At 47.9% G+C, this 23,843-nt stretch overlaps 1 protein-coding gene across 1 annotated transcript; it reads right to left on the minus strand.

Moving 5' to 3' along the window:
- Positions 1-8,920: 8,920 nt before the first annotated feature.
- On the minus strand, positions 8,921-23,580 carry LOC135823968 (sushi, von Willebrand factor type A, EGF and pentraxin domain-containing protein 1-like). Its single transcript, XM_065336847.1, has 16 exons — positions 22,551-23,580; positions 21,846-21,951; positions 20,812-20,879; positions 19,591-20,169; positions 16,822-17,007; positions 15,928-16,119; positions 15,235-15,417; positions 14,793-14,975; positions 14,030-14,200; positions 13,572-13,757; positions 12,920-13,096; positions 11,821-11,991; positions 11,207-11,386; positions 10,383-10,553; positions 9,903-10,091; positions 8,921-9,404 (listed from the first exon to the last, which is right to left on the minus strand). Exons 1-16 carry the CDS (start codon positions 23,449-23,451, stop codon positions 9,376-9,378), a joined length of 3,672 nt encoding a protein of 1,223 aa, XP_065192919.1. The 5' UTR covers positions 23,452-23,580; the 3' UTR covers positions 8,921-9,375.
- Positions 23,581-23,843: the final 263 nt, after the last annotated feature.

Genomic DNA, 23,843 nt, shown 5'->3' on the forward strand with positions numbered 1-23,843 from the left:
GTCCAGCTCTGCACGTTCTGGTCATGTCTTGCGGACTGTCTGACAGCGCTCGCGCTCGTGCGAATAGCCCGCCTTGATCGTCGCTCACCAGATCCTGCCAGTCTGTCACTTTCACTCCCAAGTAGTTGTAGCTGTCTTCCCTGCTATCATGATGATGTGTAGATCTACAGTGTGAATATAATAATGCATTACTCCATTAGTGGGCTGCTTGGTCCAAGTAATAGTATTAGTAGTTTGGAAATGACTCGCGCAACTGAGCACTCAGGCACGGAACAGCGCCGCTGGGCTGTGAGAAACCGCAGCCTGTCTCCTGCCGACACGGAGCCGTGTGCAAGTGAAACGCTGTGTGTGTTCTCTCTCCGCCACATGTTCACCGGTATACTGCGGTCTTGCCTTCTAAAGTTCTGTACTCATCGTTCTGCATGTATTTGGTAGCTGGCAGTAGGCGACGATATGGTGCGTGGGATACTTTTCTCGTCGCGTATTGATTCGTATGGTGTAGCAACCACGGGATCATGACAGTGCCTTCGGGAAGGCAATGGGACTTGACTAAATATAGGAACAGCTGGGGTGAATGGCGAATGGACGCTGAATAAAGCAAGTACAGTCTGTAACACGATAGTTTCAGCTCCGGAGTCCGTATACAGTGTGGTCAACCATGGTGAGTGCTGGTACAATAGGACCAGGAAATGACGTAGGAGCATTCCGAATATTGTGCTTGCCCAATGTTTCACCTCAGTACCCAAGCATTCGAGACATTTGTATTCGTCCAAGCGCACGGCATCTTTGTGGAGCGTCAGTGAGCATGAGAAATGGTTTAGGCTTAGCTAAGCAATTTGGGCGCTGCCAGGTGGAATACACTTCCACCGGCTTGCCGCATGTCTAGTTCACCAGCTGAATTTCGCTCATCCATCAAATTATACCTAGGGTTCCCTGTAAAAAGGCGCTGACGCCTGTTGGGAATTCCCTAGTAAAAGAAGAATAAATAATAATAATAATAATAATAATAATAATAAGCCAATGTAGCAGAATGGAGATGGGTGTTCAGTAGTTGCGCAACTGTTTCTGTGAGTAGATCTGCTGTGTGGAATTCAAGCCTTTGCCCCATGGCCCACCCCTCTCCCGATGCCAGAGCCGCTAGTAGAGCCATAGTGATCCACAGTCAGTACATGTACTGTACTTATGATATAACCTAACACTGGTTAAAAACCAGTATTAGATAACCTTGTTATACAATTGCATGAACAGTACTGTACTTCCATAGGTAATGCAGATCATGCTCACCTACAATGTTGTCATACTTGCACAGGCTACTACCACTAGGTTGCTACACTGCTGAGCACATGAACCAGCAGCGAGTCGTGGAAAGAAATCCTGACCAGGACCGGGGAGCCGAGAAAGCCCTTTCACGACTCCCCGGCCCTGACTACCGGTACTATACTGTCAGTACTGACTACAGACGTACAGTACAGTACATGATCGCCATTGATCGGCTGACGTGACAAGCACTGAATCGCCGTGTCGGATGCGTTCACACTTCTGATCGTCATTCAATGATTCATACCGCAACATGCTGCGATTGCATGATGCTGCCCCTTGGGCGCCGGGCGTTGACTTGTGCGTGCGGGTAAGGACACCACATACTGCTCGAAAATAGTTACTACTACTTTGTACAAAATTTAATATTGTAGTTTTATCCACTTTACAATTTTTAAAATTGTCCATTTCTCTTCCGAAGTCGGTGTCTTGTAGCGCAATACACTTGTCCAGAAACCTGCTGTGGCTTCTGCCAATATCGGAATGTTATCTGGTCTCGCTTCCGGCCGTTCTTGTAGAAGCAGGTGCAGTTTGCCTTTCCGGGAAACTGTTTGGGTATTCCTTGGCGCTAGCACTCGTAGCTACTTACTGCGATACTCACCAGCGGGTAAGCGGTCCGTTAGTCGTTGTGCTGATACAATATACACCATTTTATAATACACGGTAATAATTATATCTCCGGCAGGCTGCAGGCGGAGCTCACCGGAAGTGGAAGTCATGCGTGACTCGTGTAATGGCGAATGCCCAGGTCAAGATCTAAGAGTCAAGGCGTCCTAGATCCTTGCAACAGCACTGCCAGATTGCATTTCGGAGGCTCGGCCTTCGAATGTGACAGTGTGTTAGGCCCAAAATCGCTCCGTTTTCATATAATTCATAGCGTTTTAAAGACAAACACATTCCACCTCATTTCCCGCCAAAACCAACCCTTCCCAGAATCTCTTTGGCCTTTTTCTTCGCTCCGTTTTGTGAACGTTTCAATTATTTACTTCTCTCTGACATTCTTGTCACAACCATGGCCTCGTAAGCAACGCCACATGCTCATATCGGAGCAGTGTGCATGCCTTGCTGAGCGGAAACTCAGTGGCATCGGGTCGCGACCCGGATTCCAATCGTGACTCGGAGCTGGACGGAAATCCAGTTTACTGAGTTGAACGATTTGCTCAACAGGAGCTTGAACGGCCGTCGCTGAGCGGAAACTCAGCACGGTTCGATTTGACGGACGGAAATCCGTCAGTAGAATTTGCCCGATCGTCAGCTACTAAAAGCTGTATTCGATCCGCAGGTACTGGCGGCTGCCAGTAGATTATTTCGATCACTCGGAGCTGGACGGAAATCCAGTTACTGAGTTGGACGATGTGCTCAACAGGAGCTTGACCGGCCGTGGCTGAGCGGAAACTCAGCACGGTTCGATTTGACGGACGGAAATCTGTCAGTAGAATTAGCCGATCGTCAGCTCCTGAAGCTGTATTCGATCCGCAAGCACTGGCGGCTGCCAGTAGATTATTATGTATTCCGATCACTCGGAGCTGGACGGAAATCCAGCTGCTGAGTTGGGAACTGGAACGGCCGTGGCTGAGCGGAAACTCAGCGCGGTCCAATTTGACGGGCGGAAATCCGTCAGTAGAATATTAGATAGTGATACTAATATTCTTTATTTCCACGATGGCCATGCCTTGTATACAGAATAGGAATTGGCCTATGATTGATTCAGATCAGTCTGAAATTAAAATTAATACCGCGTACCGGTAAATAAAAAAAATTAATTACAAAAAAAAAAAAATTACAAAACATTTTTTTATTTTATTTTAATCTACAATCTCTGCGGACACTGGAACAGCATGCTGTTTCATCCTTCATGACTGTGGACTGATATGATCATCAGCGCAGCATTGAGAAAATGAGGCCAAACCTGATACCAATGGAAAATATATTTTCCAAAGCCTTATTATTATACTTTTAATCTACATGTCATGACATGTAGCAAGGGCCAGGGAGAAAGCCTGAATGACAGCTGCTGGAAGCTGTATTCGATCCAGAGACGCTGGCCGCGGCCAGTAGATTTAATTATGATCGTGTTCGATTGAGGCTCCTGTCATGATGCAGGATACTTACATGTATGTTGACAAAACAGTCCACGTACTTTGCCCGACCCAGCCATAACCAGATAACTGCGTAAGGTGTAGCTGCTATGCAACAATAATGGCGGAGGCACATGCGAGACCCCGCACACCGTACTACAGACACGTTACTGATGCCAAGGGCTGATGATGTGGTTGGTTGCTGTGTATGCCAATGCGTCCTTATCCAAAATGAGGCGGAACTGGTTGATAGAAGCCAAGCACAAGCTCTTGGCTAAGAGCTGTCGGAGACTGGAAATCTCAGTGGCAAAATGTTTTCCGCCAAGACCATGAAAATGGTTAAATCAGGCAATGCCCTGGTGGATGCATCGCACCTATTGCGAGCACAGCGTCACCACTAATCCCGCTTTCAAACTATGCGGCATTCCACAGTCCCCTCCGTTCTGCTGTGACACCTGCCCGTTTAGCGGCCGGTCGCCCCTTTTGGCGCAGGGGCCCCTTGCCATTCGGAGGCTACCGACCGGGGCCCCATACCAGACCAATCGGTCGTGGCATCCCCAGTGGTCATCAGCACAGAAGTGGAAACACTCCCCGGTGTATCGGACAGCCTGGCGAGAAGGCTCTCAGGGGCAGTCCAGCTCGGGCCCGACATACGCACCAAGACCCCGCAGACTCCTTTGTCACTACGTCAAGCATTGGAGTGCATTATTATTATTAGTATGGTCATGTTCGCGGTGGATCGCTTATGTTATGTACAATACCCGTTCCCAGCTAACTGGGAAAAGAGATCTGCTGTGCCCCATGCCATGGGTACGGGTCTTACTTTATAGCCTAGGTGTGGTGAAGCTTGCTGTTGAGAGCTGCGAAGCCTTATTGGCAGGATGGTAGCATCCCGGATAGCAATTTGCCTACTTGTAGCGTTGCTTTGATTTCGGAATCTTCAATTCCAGTTACACCGGGCTCTGGAGCGGCCTTGGACAAGAATATGTCTGACGCTCGAGCCTCAGGACGGCTTCCTTGCAGTGGTGGTCACACCAGTCGGCAGCACACAATGCCATGGCAGTAGTGCCAGCCCCGCCAGTTCTAATCATATCATCGGATGCATCCGACTACGGTCGGGGCGCAGTGTGCCAGAACCGGGCCACGGGAGGGCCATGGACACATCTGGACAACTACTTACTTCCGCATCAACTGGAAGGATCTTCAAGCTGTTTTCCTGGGCCTGCAGACGTTTGCTCTTGCCAGTCACTGATAACAGTATTGCTGTGCTAGAGATGGACAACACAACAGCAGTTGCATAATTATGTTGATCACCAAGGCGGGACATACGAGACTCATATTCTCATCAGCTATGCCAACTAGCCAAGGACATTTGGGCCTGAGTCGAGCAGCGCCTGCTACACCTCAAAGCCCTCCATGTGCCGGTCGCCTGAACACTGAGGCCGGTTTTCTATCATGGAACATTGAAGAGAGCGACGATTGGCAGCTCAATCCAATTATACAGGGCTGGTTCAGCTCATCAGGGAGAGTCGCCATCCAATTGTCCGAGATCTGTTCGTGACGCAGCACAATTGCCAGCTGCCGGTGTACATCAGCTAGCCACGGCCAAGACCAAGTGGCAGAGTGGTCCGATGCCCTGACGGCACCGCCGGCCATGTGGCGGAACGGCTACCTGTTTCCACCATTTGCTTTGGTGGACGCGTGTCTACGCTGCATCCGAGAACATCGGATCCAGCGAGCAATTCTAGTAGCTCTAGTTTAGCTGGTACAAGGGTTCTATCCCTTCTTGCTGCAGATGTTGATCTAGTGCTCTTGGCAGCTGCCACAGCACGACCCTATGCTCCTTGATCCATGGGAAGAATCTACATCCACTGCAGGGCCTCCGGCTAGCCATTTGGACCATGTCAGGCATACTACAGCTCAGCTGGGACTTTCAGCAGACGCCTCCATACGGAGGCGCGACGGACCTACTGTCTCATACGAGTCAGCCTTCCGATTATGGAACAGCTGATTGGGTGCACGGTAGGAAGATCACATGGCTGCCTCACTAACTAACTTCTTAGCTGATCAGGTTTCCGAAGGTAAGCAGTACCGCACTATCAACATGTGTCGGTCAGCTCTGCCGTCCCCCTTGCCTAACCCATCCGGTTTCCCCCCTAGCCAAGACTTGCATGGGTGTTGTGTCCTGCGTGGTATCTATCACCACTAGCGACCACCACAGCCATAGTGTGGTAACACATGGGACGTGAAGATGATGTAGGATAAGAGTAGTGCTCTGGCCTCTGGGTCTGAAAGCTCAACTTCGGGTGCCCCTTCTGTCCAGGAAGACTTAGTGTGTAATGCTAGCATTATGCTACTTGAGTTTGCAAAGTCAGCTCGATCATTTGAGCTGACCTCATTGGATATCAACTAAATGGAGGTGCTACTTGATGTTTCAGCTTACCTCGCCGACAAAGTCTCAGAGGTCCGGAAGTCCAAACTCATTCTTCGTTCCCAAGCTACTACTAGTACTAGGTAGTCTGGCTAGCCTACAAATGTAGTTGATTATGCCCGAGAATTTAGAGCCCGCACAGCCAAGTTTCGATTGAAACCAGAGAAATCAGCATTCTACCACTGGCTTGGCAATCCCAGCGCCTCACATACCAGTGGGCTCATCCACTCTGGCACAGTGGCTGAAGGGTATCTTGTCTCTGTTTGGGAATTGATCCCTCCTTCCAGGCTCATTACACCTACTCGCGGCGCCTCGGCTGCAGCCGCTTTCCAGGCTGTCATCTGTATGTCAGATGCCTAGCTGGCAGCCAATTGGAGCCAGCCTGATACATTTGTATCCCACTATAATGGTCACAAGCTGTGCTCAATAGCTCAGCCATTCATAATCATCCTTCCATTGTCCCTACTCAGCTGCTGCCTCTCCGGACTGAGGGTGCCTATGTTTCACCTACTGATAGTGCAATCCGTGGTAGTAACCCAACTGCAGTATTGAGTATTTGTGGGAATATCCGAACATTGCATTCATGTACAATGTATATGTAGTCTGGATGAGTGGCACTGTCTGTGCATCACTTAGGGTGCCGTAAATTGTGTGGAGGTTTTCTCTTGTCAGGCTATTTACCCTGAGGAGTGAGTGCTGTTGTCCATGTTTGCACTGGATGACGTTCAACGGTTGTTATGCTATAATATTGCTTTTCCAGCTCTATCACTGTGGATAATACATGTTTGAGCAAGTATTGGGATTTGGTCTCAGCCTTGTCTTTAAAAATCACACTGTCACATTCGAAGGCCGAGCCTCCGAAATGCAATCGTAAATTCCGCTAGGACCCTAAAGGTCTGACGTGGAATTAAGGTTGCATAAGGAGGTGAGGCTGAGAATGTGACAGTGTCCCACCCTCCCAGTGCAGTGATACCCCAGAACACTGTCACAGTAATCCATTCAAGAAACGGCTCAGAAAGGCCAAAGAGATTCTGGGAAGGGTTGGTTTTGGCGGGAAATGAGGTGGAATGTGTTTGTCTTTAAAACGCTATGAATTATATGAAAACGGAGCGATTTTGGGCCTAACACACTGTCACATTCTCAGCCTCACCTCCTTATGCAACCTTAATTCCACGTCAGACCTTTAGGGTCCTAGCGGAATTTACGATTATCCAGGTACATGTACATGTATAGTAGTAGATCTACCATGCATGAGGCATTGTGTACGTACAGCGCACACCATGGAGTACTAAAAACGGTTTTTTTAGTACTCCCTGCTGAGTTGCTGGTGCTACACACCGTTATCAGTGATCAGGTGATTACTGCACTCTGGCACTTGTACAGTGAAACGTCAATAATTTTATTCTTGTCTCCACTCCAGGGGACATGAAATACAGTAATCTACTATAGCCACCCTCCATATCCTCTATATATCCTCTATATATCCTCTATATCCTCTATATTGGAGATGAAAGGACTGGAAATGGATACATGTATCCCCAGGTGCTTCCAAAAGTACTTTACTCCCACTTCTTTCACAATCTGTCCCCTTGACATTACATGTAGTGGGCATTAGACTTTCGAAACAAAAACAAGATTCATGATCAGGACTCCTGGGCGAAGATTTGATTGAGATGATGAAAGCATGCAGCAAAGCTAAAGAGGTCGCCTGTGTGGGTGATTCTGTGGGGGGGGGGGGGTTCTCACTCTTCTGTTTTAGAAAGGCCAGATAACCTGACAACTAAACTAACTACTTTAGATACAAGATGAAGAGAAAAGGCCTGAGTACAAGTTGTTTATAGTATTGTGCTACCTGCTGTTGACACAGTCATGCTACCTGCTGTTGACACAGTCATGCTACCTGCTGTTGACCGTCACATGGTGACACCTCCCTTCCTTTTCTTCTTTTGATAATGCTATTTTCCGTGGTTGGATTCACCCTCCCTTTCTTGTATTGGCTATGTATTATTATGTGCCATGAAGTGGAGACGATATATAAAAAATAAATAAAAATATCCAGTTTTTATACTAATTACTGAACAGTTTCACTGTACACTTACGGCCACTGACTGACTACTACTAAAACGTGTTCATTATTGAACGGACAAACGCACAAACCAAACCAACCTGGCTGCTACTACTTACTAGAATTGTAATATACGGTCATGTAGTTCTACTCTGAGTCACTATAGTAATAATAATAATAATAATATATAATATTCGCGGGATCCGCGTTAGCATCACTTGAATGTTCAGAAACACACAAGCTATAGCCTTCGCTTCCGCAGGCCACCACTATGCCTTTACACCTTAGTGGCGAATGCAGACCTCACAAGTGAGTCAGGGGAGAGGAGGTGAGTCTCTCAACCAATCGGGCGTGTAACGGCCCATAACCCTGTAAACTGCATCCTTGTTATCCTCACTCGAGCTGTGAGTACCCAGTTGACCGTGGGTGTCGGCGCAGTTCAACACGCGTAAAAAGTCTTTTTACACGCTCCCTGCTGCCAGCGCGGGTCTCGAACTCGGGACCTCATGATTCGCAGCCAGGCCTGCAAACCAATCGGCCATATGCGTTGGTCTAGTCACTATAGTGGAGATTGTATATAAGTCATATAACGACACTCCTTTGGGAGAGAACGAAATGTCATCATATTTGATCTGTCACTAAACCCGATCTTCACAAAGGACTTACTAAACGACTTGGGCAACAGCGCCTTTGATCCTAGAGGGTGGTGGCGTTCCCACGGCGAATGCGGAAAACTCGGCTTCCAGCCGAGTCTCACGCGAACCATGAAATTTATTAATTTGGGCAACAGAATTGTGTCGCAAAACTCAATCTGTCGTTATATACAAGGTCGTTATATCCGATCTCCACTGTATATTTATAATGATGCCTGTGAACGTAGATCAAGAAAATGCTGTAACGGTGCATGAGTTGCACAAGCCACTGACCCCTTCAAGGTACGGCGCACAATGGCCACTTTAGAAAAGGTAAGACTTTTCATTGCACCACGACCGCCGACCGCAGTACATGCAAACTTCTGGCAATACAAAATCCAATGGCCATACAACACGCTGGATCATCCTTTAGTGAACTGATGTAAGCATCTTGTTCTGTCATGGATTGAGATCAAAAATCGTGCAGAAGAAACTACACCTACACGAGCCATGCCAAAGTTGTCCATTGAATTAAAATCTCCTCAAATGGCAAAGATCAACATACTAGTGCCCGAGAATCGGGATCTACATACTGCAGACTCATTTGACGATTAAAACATGGCCGAAGAAAAACCGGGCAAAACGTTGTAGTCACAACAACCGTGTATGATTATGATATTTTTTAAAGTTGCTGCAAAAAAACAATAATGTCCAGCATGCTGAAAGATGTGAGACGTGACTAGTGGCAAAGTTCAATTGCAAGGGAATAGATTCAACTTGATGTGAAGAATTTAGTAGAAATAGAATGAAATTCATGGCACGTGCACGTGGAGTCAAAGTGCTAACAGAGTGTCATGGTGCAGCATCCTTGTCGTTGGCATCTGAACAACCAGCAAGAGCACAAATACCTTCGTCAGAACTAGAACATCACTCACGATGCTTTTTATTTCTAACCCCATCCTCGCTATAACACGCGCACACACGCACACAAATGCACATACCGTGACAAGCACACATACACATACACACACACACACACACACACACACACACACACACACACACACACACACACACCAGCATCTGCTGGTGCTTAAACACTGGTGAAGGTTTTACCCCGGCTATACAAAATTGCACATGTTGCACTTAGACACAAGGGGCATTTTCTGAGTGATTTCCTGGCAAAGGCACAGTCATGTAAAAAGGGTAATGATCATACAACATGTTATTGTATTGTTTGTACCTTGCACGATTTCTAGTCACGGTTCATCTTTAGGGCTGCTACTGCCCCTATACGAGTGCATATACACGTGATGAAAAGCAGCTCGCACCAGGCATGTGGACTGATTAGTAAAGAAGTTCAATTTTTTTAAACTGACCTTGGCAGGTTGGTAAGATTCCAGTCCATCCCAGCTGGTTGTTGCCTGCACGCTGACATGTGCGCGTGGCATCCCCGAGGACATTGAACCCGGAGCGGCACGTATACGTCACCGTCGTGCCTTCCGGCCACACCGTGGTGCTCAGAAAGCCGTTGTCGGGGATACCCGGCGAGTCGCACCGCTCAAGCTCTGTACATGAGAAAGGCAAACAGTGCGGGCTGGGCTTGACTGATCGTGACACGAATTATTGTAGTGCTAGGTAGTACTAGCAGGCGAGTAGCCCGTATGGGGCACGTCACCCCCCCCCCCCCCCTAAAAATTTCAACCTAGGTTCAGCATGCACACGATGACCATAAATGACACCAGCCGTCCTACACATATGTGGCCGTGCACCATTAACTGTGGATCGCAACACGGCTGGAATGAATCATTCCGCTTCCAAGCAGAGAGATGCTGCTCAAGGACATGAGTAAATCTTACGTTCACATCTTGCCTCGCTTGAGCTCCACTGTCCGGATGGTGTGCAGACCCAGGTCTGTGTACCTTGGAACAGGTAGGTTGCATCACAGAAGAATGTCACTGAGCTGTCCACCAGGAAAGGACCATCACTGGAATGACCTCCATTCAACGGTGGATCAGGGATCGGGCACACTGGCGAGACAAATGCACGGAGCGAAAAGACAGATGGACAGACAGACAGACAGACATGGGCAGAGACAGAAGAAAAGAGAGAAACAGAGAAACACGAAATAGAGACAGTTAAAGAATGATACAGAGTCAGACAAAGAAACAGGGAAGAGTGAGAGACAAACAGAGAAACCGAGAGATCGAGAGATAGAGACAGAGAGACAGGGAGCAAGAGAGAGAAACTTGGTTACCTCACTTGTGCCATGTTCAGGCTAAATTCTTTGCCACTTGGAACTACTCTTCTGGAACCACTAGGCATGCCAATGGTTGTCGACAAGGCGAAAGATATTTCTGAGATTCCATAGTGCATGTGTTGTCTGACTTCAATGATTACATAAAATAAAATCCAGATCAAATAACAATGACTGCTACAGAGGTTATGCGAATGATCTCATGGCGCGTTTTCTAATGGGCGCTAAGTATACAACAGGAGTCAGCGGACTTTTTAATGGGCGCTAAGTATGCGGCATGAGTTTCTAGTGCAAGTGCAGTGCTGTGCTGCGCGTCCGCTACTTGGGCGAAGCATCTCAACTGATGGTGTAATCACACCAGCTCTATAGCGCTCCACAGGTTGCAAGCTGCAGCACACGCCACATGACACGGTTCTCATAACTCACATATGGGCATGCAGAACGGCAGAAAGCCGGTCCATGTCCGGTCGGCCTGGCAACGCCTCACGGAGTCGCCACGGAGATTGTAACCACGGTTGCAGTCGTACGTCACCGTCCTGTTGTACGTGTACTGCGTCCCCGTGATACGGCCATTGTCCGGGGCGCCAGGGAAATCACAGCTTACAACTGAACACACACCATGTACATATACACACACACACACAAACACACACACACATAAACAACAAACCAGGCAATAAGATAGACTTCTCACCGCTTTGACCTACAACTTTTCACAACCCACACCCAATCGTACATCAGAATCCATAAATGTGCAGAAAATCATTTCTCCGGAAGTAGATCTACTCTTAATAAAAAAGCAGTCAAAACTCACTGCATCCCGGACATAACCCAGCGAATCTTTACACTCCCGGACATGACCCACCCACCGGCCAGTATATCATAGGCAAGTCACACTCACTCAGTACCACCACAGTCCCGGGACATAACATCACAGGTAAGTCAAGTACAAAGAAAGGCCGAGAAAACTGTGCAAGCATCTTTGGGACTGTGAATTGCACACACAAACCAGCCATCAGACGGCAGCATCGTCAACTTACGATCACACCCAACCACTTGTGGCTGCCAATTGCCATCCTGCTGGCACATCCAGACCCCAGACCCGGTAAGGTCGTAGCCGACAGCACAGCTAAAGGACACGGTGGAGCCTGGCTCAAACGGTCCCGAGCTGGAGCGAGTGCCGGCAATCGGTATCGGCGGTGTCCTGCAGGCTGAAAAACCAGCAGTGCAACCAGTATAACAATACAGGTCTACCCTCGTTAGTAGATAACCCCGGGGATTTCAAATTGTTTGTCTTATAACGAGTATTATCCACTATCCAGTAGTGAATGTATGTGTTTCAGACATCGGGGGATTTCAAAGTGCTTGTCTTACGAGTATTATCTACTATCCGGGCGTGAATGTATGCGTTAGGTGATTTTTGATCATCCTGTACTAATGAGGTTGTCTTGTAACCGATGTCATACTAATGAGGTTGTCTTGTAACCGATGTCATACTAATGAGGTTGTCTTGTAACCGATGTCATACTAATGAGGTTGTCTTGTAACCGATGTCATACTAATGAGGTTGTCTTGTAACCGATGTCATACTAATGAGGTTGTCTTGTAACCGATGTCATACTAATGAGGTTGTCTTGTAACCGATGTCATACTAATGAGGTTGTCTTGTAACCGATGTCATACTAATGAGGTTGTCTTGTAACCGATGTCATACTAATGAGGTTGTCTTGTAACCGATGTCATACTTATGAGGTTGTCTTGTAACCGATGTCATACTAATGAGGTTGTCTTGTAACCGATGTCATACTAATGGGGGTACACCTATACAATGTGTAGAGAAACTTTTCAAAGTACGCCCACCACTCGGAGTCGCAACAGAAATCTAATCCTCACAGACAGATGGTCTTTCTACACAGGTCGAGCTGTGTATTGAATCATGATAATTGTGGTGGCTTAGGTGACCGGTCTCTTAAGACAGGTGATCTTTATCGACAGGTGATCTTCTACATTTTGTGCATGTTCAAATCCGAGAAACTCCATCACTGTGTAGCATGATAATACCAATAGCTACTGATTGAGTAAATCATGTGACCTATCATGATAGCACATACTGGTAAAGAAGCTCGTAATCCCACTTACTGACACATGGCTCCTCGTTGCAGACCTCCGTTTGTAACTGCGAACCCTCGCAGAAAGCCCCGCCAGGTGACGGTGGTGGGTTGTCGCAGAAGCGGAAGCGAACACGGGCTCCTCCGTCGCAGGACCGCGTGCAGGTCGTCCAATTGGTCCAAGCGGACCATCCACCATCCACTACAGCTGAAGATAGCACACACATCCGAGAAACTCCATCACCGTGGGGCATGACAATACCAATAGCTACTGATTGAGTAAATACCTATCATGACATTACTCAGTATTTTTTAAGGACTGCTAACAAGAATCAAGATACAAACCACCTATTCGGACTGCAATTCTTAGACACAAGGATTGGGTTTGGAGTCATGCAGTACACAATTGTCACAGTATCTATAAATTCGCCACTCGGAGGAGATTCGTTCTTTAGAACAAATCTTATTTAAAATGGATATAGAATGGTTCCCCAGAATACGTGCATGTGTGCACATGCGTATATGTATGTATGTGTGTGTGTGCGTGCGTGTGTGTGTGTGTGTGTGTGTGTGTGTGTGTGTGCGTGGGTGCGAGCGTGTGTGTGCCCCTGCATCAAAGTAGTGTTTCATTCTTCATGTGTTTTTTCTAGTTACGGTATTTGGACACCAGAACGGATACGTACATGGTGCTATGCATCTCGGCTGCTCTCCAAACCACTGGCCGCTGCTGAGGCAAGTTTGAAGGTTGTTACCGGCTAGTGTGTAACCCTGAACGCACGTGTAGCGTATCTCTGTACGGAACGGGAACGGCGGTCCTGCCGGAGTACGAATGCCGTTGGCAGGTAAGCCCGGGTCTGGACATTGGACGGCTGTGGCAGTGAAAAAAGAACAGAATAGTTTGCGCCAATACCCTGCCATTGCCTCCGTTCACGCAATCAGACCATGCATTTGTGTACCTGTGGAGGTTATATGATTACATCATTAAAGGTGTGTTGTATGGAGCGACATCGCATGCACTGGTATGCTGCTCTCCCCCAAAGCGCCGGATGATGTCATTCGCACAACCTGTATTGCAGCAGTTCAATACCAACAGTCACAGAAGCATGAGGGACAGGATGCAGCCCCTAGCATTGCTACATACCTGCACACGATGGCACCGGACTGTCATATGCCCCGTCGTCCTGGCACGTCAGCGTGGCCTGACCAACCAGCAGATAGCCATCAGAGCAGCTGTACCGAACCTGATCGCCAGGACCAAACGAGGTGCCCGAAAGTAGACCGTTGGCGATAGGTCCTGGGTTGGTGCAGCCTCCTGCAATGCAACGAGAAGCACACAGGATCAGAATAACTGCAGATGCCCTTCACAGACTCCATCCTAACAATCTCCATTGCACTAAGAGTAAAGATGATTACTCCACTACATCAACAGATCATCTTGATGTGCCAGACATTTACAATACTGTCGGGTTCCGAAGAACTGGTAGGGGGTCAGCCTCGTAGCCTAGGCCCTTCTTATTTTCATCTACTATGGTCTATGCACAGTAGAGTCAACGTGTATACATATTGGTATGCTGTGCGTGGTGAAATTCCAGCCTGGTCGTTCTTCGGCGCTACGTTCTTCAGGACCCGACAGCACTGTACACCCAAACTGGCCATTCTTTCAGTCAGCTTGCCTCTCCGCATTTGTAGCAACATCACCACCACTGCAGCAAGGCACTAATCAATTACAATAGTCACCGGGGAATCCACAGAAAAAGTCAAACATCAGGTCTAACTATTGCTGGCCTCAAGCGAATGTCCCTGGTTCGTGTCCTGGTTGTGACAGTCAATTTTTTCGTCCGATTTTTCCCGTTTGAATCTTTCCCTCAAACCAATGAATATCTAAAGAGAAGCGGCCAGCTTACTCTCACACACTGGACATGTTCCGCTGAAGGTCCCATCAGCCTGGCACTGCCGTGATGTGGCATCGCCGGCTCTCAGGTAGAAACCCGGGTCACACAAGTAAAACACCGTCTCGCTGATCTGGAAGAATCCACGCGACGGCTCGTGGACGCCGTTGAGGGGATTGCAGGGTGCGGCGCATCCGTCTGGTGAACAGAAACACCACAATACCGTCAATGCAGGGTATAGTGGCAGCCATGGGACGGGCTCTTTTGATCACAGTATGTACTATGTATGTAAATCCATTTTTAAACGCACAGGAGGTGTTAGATAATCCAAGTAACTGCGTAAAAAGAGGAGTAGTGAATCTGCTCAAGCACAATGATTGAGCCACGTACAATACCCCCCCCCCCTACCTGGACACACACACACACACACACACACACACGTGGCAGCCCGGCTTACCATTGATGCGGTCACACGTCGGCACTGTGCCGCTCCAGCGACCGGTGGCCTGACAGCGTTGATTCTGAACACCAATCAACCCGTATCCTGTGTTACAACTGTAGCTGACCAGGTCACCGAAGCAGAAACCATTTCCGACTCTACTACCAAAGTCTGGTAGGCCGGGATTTCCACAGCAAACGCCTGCATGCAGAGAAATAGCATGAAATCCATTACAACACCCGCTAGAGTGTTACACACTGCAAGATGTCATCTAGGGAGCAATACCTCCACTGCCCGGCAAACACAGCCCACAGTGCATTGCCCAACACGCACAATCCTAGCACCTCGGTCAGTTTTACAATTATTTTTGACACTCTTGTACGTCTGGCTCTGTAGGAGTCCAACTCCAGCACTCGTGGACAGATCAATGCTTGGCTTTCTTCATCTTTTATTGAGAGACTAGCTGTATGGTTAGTCGAGAAAGCATCAATAGTAAGTGCCTGTGTATCTGGTGAAGTAAAATAAAACAAACAAACAAATTTACCTAGAATACTGAGCCAGTAAGAAATGTAAAATAGAAGAAAAACACATGCGAACGAGTTATGAAGCACCTATCCACGACTGACTGACTGCTTATTACCTTGTTACAGTCGTGGATAGTTGCTTCATAACTCGCTCCCATGTGTTTTTCTTCTACTCAAACAAACTTACGTTCGCAGGACACCGGCTGACCACTCCACTGGCCGAACGCCTGGCATGTACGTGTTGGCGCTCCGAGCAGCTGGTAACCTTCCACGCATGTGTAGCTGACGGTGTCGTCGGCATCGAAGCCTTGACCTGGCGTGCCGCTAGGTGTCCTGATAGCATTGAGAGGCGTGCCAGGGTCATCACATACTGGTAAGCCTGAGAACGAGAATAGCACATTCATATGTTCAAGTGCAGAGCTCTGCATTAGACTATGTCTTTATGTATTTCTTTGCTTACCTATTACTCATCACTTCTTTTTACAGATTTGCTATTATGGAAAGTTTGGAAACCCCCTCGATAGGCGAAAGCCTTTGGGGGATACTTATAGATGGCTGTTAAAGAACATAGCTGTCAAAATTCTACGTTAACAGCTTTCTGCATGATTTGGAAGTGATTCTGATGAGTCCCGCACAAAGAACACAACAGTACTGTCCGCACATTGAATTCAAACGTTATATAACAAGTGTGTGACATGTTGGGAATATCTGCAACAGTGGTGTATCCGGCCAGCAAAAACTTGTGGAGATCTGTGTTGGAGCGGCGGCGAGTCCTTAGGTGGCCTCACCCACGCATGTGATGATAGTTACTTACACTGCTAGTGAGCAGCCATTTGTCTGTCTATCAGTCTTAGAGAGGGTCTAGAACTGTATTTGGAAAATGTCAATTACGAATTTATCAACATGAGCCCCCGCCACGTTGGCGGTTTTTGAGGCAGCTATTGGTGATAAAATTAATATTTTTTCTAGGGTATATTATTCAGTTGTGTCCGTGCAGGTTTTGTGGCCGGTTTCCTGAGGTTCTCGCCACTGTTTTTGAATCGTATGCATAACAACTGTATGGTAATGGCTCAATGCTCACCACATAGGGGTACAGGCTGTGACCAGACAAGTCCCTGCACACACACGGCCACTGGACTACCCTGGAGCACATAGCCAGGATCACAACTGTACGTCACCGAGGTACCAATTGCAATGTCCGTGCTATTCGTCAGTATCCTATCTCCGTTCTCCGGGCGACCTGGATCAGGGCAGCAACAACGGCTACCTGCAAAGATACGCATGTACGTCCCACGTCACAAAACAGAGAACACAAGTCACACGGGTCATATTATACGCATATGCCTTAGAAAGGACTATGAAATGACCCAGAAACTCACTGGAGCTAGTTTTGGTAAATCCTCTTTCTACTTGCACCTTCCATAAATTACACGTATCAGCCCCCCCCCCCCCCCAAACCACCAGCTATGAAGTGCAGTTACTGCCACAATAACCTACAGTATAGTGTGCCTAATGTCGGAAGGATGCTCAAAGCTCCAAACCCTGCTGTTTTGCCTTTCGTCAGTGATATTCGGGCAGCAATGGGTTCGCAAAGAGCTCGTCAGGCGAAATAGCACGTCATCGTACATTTGAGATCAGCGGGAAGAAGATGACGACGTCCACTAATTTAGTATCTGTGCACACGAATGTGCTGTGTGTGTGACTTTGTGTGTCAGCTATGGCATCAAACCCTGTGGTTCCATGCCTACCGTGTAGGTCAGAACCATCCTCAGTGCTGCCAAACCGTCCGATTTTTCGGACAGTGTCCGATTTTTGAAGGCTCTTCCGAAAACCGGTCCGAAAAGGGAAACGTCCGAAAAGCAGCCAAAATGTCGGAGATCATTACTTTCCTATGCAGAAGTCCTGTACTTTCACTTTTCAGCGCAACTGAAGGCACAAATCACTGTACATTTGCTTCTAAAAAGGCTAGCGGTTGGCTGTGGAAGTTCAAAGTAACATGCCTGGATCAGGCTGGATGGCATGTACACTGACAGTCTGTACAGAGTCAGTGTGCAACCACACTCATCATTACAAAACAATATTTAATTCATGACAACTCTGGGGTTACCATGGCAACGAAGCGAATTTTCATGGTGTTTTAGGCGATATTTTGAATTCACTGTAAAAAATTTGCCGAGGAGAAAAATTCGCACCATGTGGCCAGCCTTGGCAGTGAAGGGTGTCCGATTTTGGGCGAAAATTATTTGGCAGCACTGCATCCTGCAAAGTTTGAATGACGTAGGTAGAACGATCGCGCCGCGAACCATACCTTTTGAAATTCTGTTCGCAGTATACCTTCCACCATTGAAATTTCGAATTTCTTGCTGAGACGGGTAGCTTGCAACCTCGACATGGCTTGTTCCAGACATGCTCACGGTGAAGCGAAACCCTGTTGAAGTAGTGGCGGGGATCTGCCCTGCAAGTGCTACAAAAAAAGAATGATTCAATCTGCCGGAGAAAGCGTGAGACCGCGAATCTCCGTTGAATATTGAGTATTTCAAGCCTTTTCACGACGAAGATGGAGTTCTTTTTGGAGATGGACGTCGCGGCAAAGGACATGGTTTCCGATTTCTGGCGTCTGGTGGAGTCAGGGATCATTTGTCCAGTCAGTTCGGCAGCCTAACCGTCGGTAAGCTTGTGTTTGGATCGCGTTCTGCTCAATGTGGTGGATCACAAACAATTTTGATATCGCACAAATTGAACTCTGCATCGTGCGTACGGTATTTTATATTCAGAAAATCGCAAAGTGTCTCTGACTCTCTGTGTGGCTGTCCTATGCCACAAGAAACTCCAATCAGGCTCCTATGTCCTCTGCCTTCTTGATTGAATGTCCACTTCGTTTGAACAACGAACACAACAATCGAGGACGGCTTTGCAATGAAAAATACAGCTATACTGGAGCTGAAAAAAAGAAGAAAGAACGTGCTCAGGATGAGACTTGAGTACACGCGTACTCTCCCAGCAGGTTTTGTGGATGTCGCTCATAGATGCGTAAGTTCGCGTGACGATTTCAAAACCCCACTACACACACTTGTACCTCACAGCGGACACTCAAGCATGAATATTGTATAGGAACGTAAAATGTTTAAATAACCGACGAGGAGAAAACAGTCGTAAAATAGCAATGAAAAATATCAATTGTGCACTCATAACCATGTATAAACAATTAAAATGAAACAATTCCAGAACGTTTTCGTGTGACCATCATCAGTGGAACATCGTCACATAGTAAGAATCACTAAAACAACCAGTTATATAGCTACAGTAATATGAAAAGAAGCGTGAGAATGCAGCACAGCTAGCGGTTATGCATAACGCGTGTAGTGTGAACCTTTGCAGTGTATCTGAGAATGGTAGCAGTAGATGAATGTGGCAGCTGTGAGTGCGTGTGAACAAAAACTGGTGAGTGCGTATTATTTTATATAATACGCACTCACCAGTTTTTGTTCACACGCACTCACAGCTGCCACATTCATCTACTGCTACCATTCTCAGATACACTGCAAAGGTTCACACTACACGCGTTATGCATAACCGCTAGCTGTGCTGCATTCTCACGCTTCTTTTCATATTACTGTAGCTATATAACTGGTTGTTTTAGTGATTCTTACTATGTGACGATGTTCCACTGATGATGGTCACACGAAAACGTTCTGGAATTGTTTCATTTTAATTGTTTATACATGGTTATGAGTGCACAATTGATATTTTTCATTGCTATTTAACGTAAAATGTGTTTACCTAAATCTGATGTTGTCTTGGTACATTCATGCACCAGTTTACACAATACACCATTCCTTCTAAATCCTACCTGCACAAGCTGCATCTCTGATATTCTGCAGCACTGAGTTGAACTGATCAAACGCCGTCAACTGGAACACGTTGGCCGACAACGGCATGGAGGCGATGGCTTCCAGCTCGGTGCGATCCGTTCCCGTGCCGACACCAATGGCAATGACCCTCACGCCCAGCTGACGCAGCGTGTCGGCCTCACCACGGACATTAGGTCCGATGTTGGACTGGCCGTCTGTGATGACCACGCACACGCGAGTGGCATCCGGCGCCAGCGGTCTCACACCCCCGGCCGTGACAAAGATCTGAGTGGCGGCAAGGCGTATGGCACCGCCAGTATTCGTATTGCCACGGTTCGTGTACTGTATCGCCGACAATGCGGTGAGCACTTGTTGCTGTGAGGAGAACGTGTTCAAGTTGAACTCCAGCTCCACCGTGGAGCCATAGCGCACCAGAGCCACCTGGGTCAGAGCCGAGGCGCCGATCTCATACTGCATGACAAACTGCGACACAAAGTTCACCTGTCGCGAGAAATCGTCCGGCTGCACGCTGCCCGACTCGTCCAGGATAAACACAATGTCCTTGACCGTGTCGCATACTGCAAATTCAGTCAAGCACATACACATGCACACATAATGTGCTATCAATGCGTTGCTTGGATGCCTGGAATTCCAATACAAAATGCTCATTATAATACAAGAAGCAGTTTATTAAAGGTCATTTCTTGATTCAAATCCAAGAGCCTCTTGTATACACAATGAGCATAACTCCTACACTGTTTGAATGTGTGCTACGCTCTTTTTCTTCATCTGCACTCTTCACGCAGCAAGGCGGAGTGGGGTGGATCCAGAACAACACAATGAAGGGGTGCAGTAAGCAATGAGTTAACATTGGCTAGTGAGTAGCTAATGAATATAACATGAACCCCCGGTTTCGCTCAGATATTTGTACATCCATGTCTTTACACATGGGTCCTGTATAAGCAGAAATATTCGTCTGGAATTTAATTTCGTCTTTTTCGTCCAAGGAGCTTTTGGACTAAATTAAATGTAGGACGAATATCGATTTGTCCAGCTTTTCTATACACTCTTATGATCCGTGGACGAAATTTTCAACCGGACGAACTCATTTTCTTTGGAGTTGGACGAAATTATTGACCGACGAAATTTTCTGCCTCTTCAGTACTTCAAAGTATTGCTACACTGATCGTGAGATGTGAGAATATTGCTGTGAATCTTACGACAGGTCGGTGGCTGACTAGACCAGGTATCATTGGAAACACACGTTAGCGTTGCTTCTCCGGACAATCTACACAACAAAGTGCACAGTAAAATGAAAGCAATGTCAGTCTTAGTTTATCCTAGCGTGAATTTAGATTTCAGTGATTTCAGTTGGAAGACTGTACTGGAAAAGAGGTTTGGCTGGACACACCCATTCCAGTCTCACTGCAAATCTGAACCAATTCCAACCCAAGCCTCTCTTCTGCTATGAAGCTGCGGGAAGCCCCAAGACTTCTTAAGAATGTACTGGTCACTTTATGTACAGTGCTGCTCAATGAAAATTGAAATCCGGTCGTGTGAGTCAACTACGCGCCAGGCGCTGGGCAGCCCTAAGTTGGACCTGCAAACACTGGGATTTTCACTCATGCATGGCGCAACGCTGACTCACACGATCGGAATTCATTGAGCCGCACTCTGCATGCCATTAGCTATCACCTCAGTGATCAAGCCATTTTTTCTGTAGTAATTGAAAGTACCATGCACTGTGGCTGGTGAAGGCTGGTACATCACTGCATGTTTTGGGCTGCCAACCTACAATGTATGGGAATATAGATCAATTTTCACAATTTGCATGAGCGTCAGTCACTCTTTTTTTTTAAGGCAAGGCAAGGGCAGGCAAGGGCAAGATTCAGCCATCATGACAGACAGAGCGTGCTTTTCTTGCAGCGCGAAGCAACATATTAGGGAAGGTCAAAGGTCAAAAGGTCGAAACATTATTCCTGAAATGACGTCAAACGGTCCTGACATTCCCGAATTTACGTCAAACGGTCCTGAAATTTCCGAAGTGACGTCAAACGGTCCTGATGGCCTGATTATGCCCGCGGCGGGAAGACCGCCTATTGGCCATGGCCCGTGTCATGTAAGAACACCACTTTGCTCACTTAAGCGGGGCGCTACTTTTGTCATCTTGTTAGATGTCTCTGACCAGAACTGTACATTAAACTGTACATATCGACTTCATGCCAGGCTATCAGTCCAGCTCATGCCGGCTTACCGATATCCAGCGTCGCATTTATACGTGACAATGCTACCGATGCGCAGGTTTGTCTCCGACATCATCCCGTTCTGAATCTGCGGCAGAGGAGAGCATTGACCGGGAACTGCAAGACAAACAACACAAAGTTCATCAGTAAAAAGTAAAGTAAAGTTTGCACGTCCGCGTTACAACGGACTATACAATAGTATTGAGAAACACAAGCAGATTACAGATTAGGAAGTTTCGCATGTGCCATCAGTGCTTAGTGCTTAGTATTACAATGCAGCGGATCAACACGCGATGGCCCACACTGGTAGTGTACGGTACCCTTTTGATGATGTATGTATGTGCATGCACAGTGTCACCATCCACAATCATGTTGCAAGTGATACGCTTCATATCAAATCGGTATACAAAATCAACACAGTTCATGGAAGCTTCGGCAGCGTTCACATGACTACCAGCTATTCTTGATAATGCAAAGACCTGAGGGCAACATCGCCTCTTATGTACAATGTTGCTCATTGAAATGCGACCAAGCCAGCAAACACCACTCCAGGACCCCATGCAGCCCTCGAACTGCAAACGCTGGGATGTGAGCTGGTGCAGGGTGCAAACTTGACTCGCGCGATCGCATCAGTTCATTGAGCAGCACTGTAGTTTTCAGCATGCACACTGGTGAACATGATTACGAACTGTAAATGTCAACAAAGCAAGCCTTACTGGGTTCGCAAGCAGGTCGCATGTCATTCCACAGACCAGCGTGTGTACAATAGAGCCAGGGCGTGCCGGTCAGCGTGAATCCGGCATCGCACGCAAAGCCCAGGATTGTGCCCGCACCGTATGTTTTCAGATAGCGTCCCAGCACTCTGCCATTCCTGGGTGGCCCCGGGTGCGCGCACAGCGGATAGCTGCAGACCGGCGTGTGAGAGTGGAACTTGAAGGGACGATAGCCGGAGCGCTTGTAGCGGTAGACGTACTTGTGATCGGACTGCCACAGGTGGCATGGCGGTGCGCAACGCACTCGGGCGACGGGCCCATTGCATGTGCTGCTCTGCGGCCCGTCCTTGTCGAACGGATCCACCGGTGTCCCACCAACATCCAACATGCAGTCAAACAAGCTCGTCTCTATGCCGTTGCAGCGCGGATTGAAGTACTGCACGGGTGGAGTGCTCTCCGTTTGCGGTTCCAGCAGCACTTGACGCAGCATGCCACAACCGAGCGCGTAGCACGCCACGGACGCGGCGCGGAAGTCCCAGCCGCCCGCGGCGCACACCGTGCTCCAGTTACCGTTGGCGCCATCCTCGCGCATCTCCACGCGGCCCAGGCATCGGTCGGGCCCATAACCGCCGGTCAGTCGGATGCGCGGATCGCGCTTGGGACGGCCTTGCGGGTGGAACGCGCCCGTGTTGCCCGTGTGGAAACTGTAATCGGCCAGATACTGACCCATGATGTTTGGATGCTGGATGCTAGGTCTGAGCCCAGTGGCACCTGTGAGCAGGCCCTGCTGGTCGGATATGTACAGCACCAGCATGATCAGTACACGTGTGACACTAAACAACTTAGTGGTCAGCTGACAGCCAGCACACTGTGACCATACCGGGGTCGTGAGTGGCCGCTCCATAGCAGTTCCAGATCTACCGCACACACAGAAGAACAGTGCGCGACCGGCTGCTCTGCTTCCAGGCTTCAACACCGCTTTCCAGCACTCAGCTATCAATACTGCGTGCCGGTATCAGGCAAACTTTTTGTCGGTCACTCGTGATGTTGATGAGGACGAGATTTCGGCTGATCAAGAGCTCGGCCGCGTGGTCACGGGTTGGTCCAACGAAGTTTTGCAGCTGGATCCGTGAAGCAGTTCTCATTCCATTTCCTGCATTTCCAACATTGCGTTCTTCCGTTCAGCGTCGAATATAGCAATAAAAACAAGCCATTGCAGAATGAAGACTGCTTGCCTTCGTCCAAGCAGTTCTGGCGCTACTATCTCTGTCTGGCGTTTCTACGTCAAACGAGCTC

The sequence above is a fragment of the Sycon ciliatum genome, chromosome 8 (genome assembly GCF_964019385.1).
Source record: "Sycon ciliatum chromosome 8, ocSycCili1.1, whole genome shotgun sequence".
Taxonomy (NCBI): domain Eukaryota; kingdom Metazoa; phylum Porifera; class Calcarea; order Leucosolenida; family Sycettidae; genus Sycon; species Sycon ciliatum.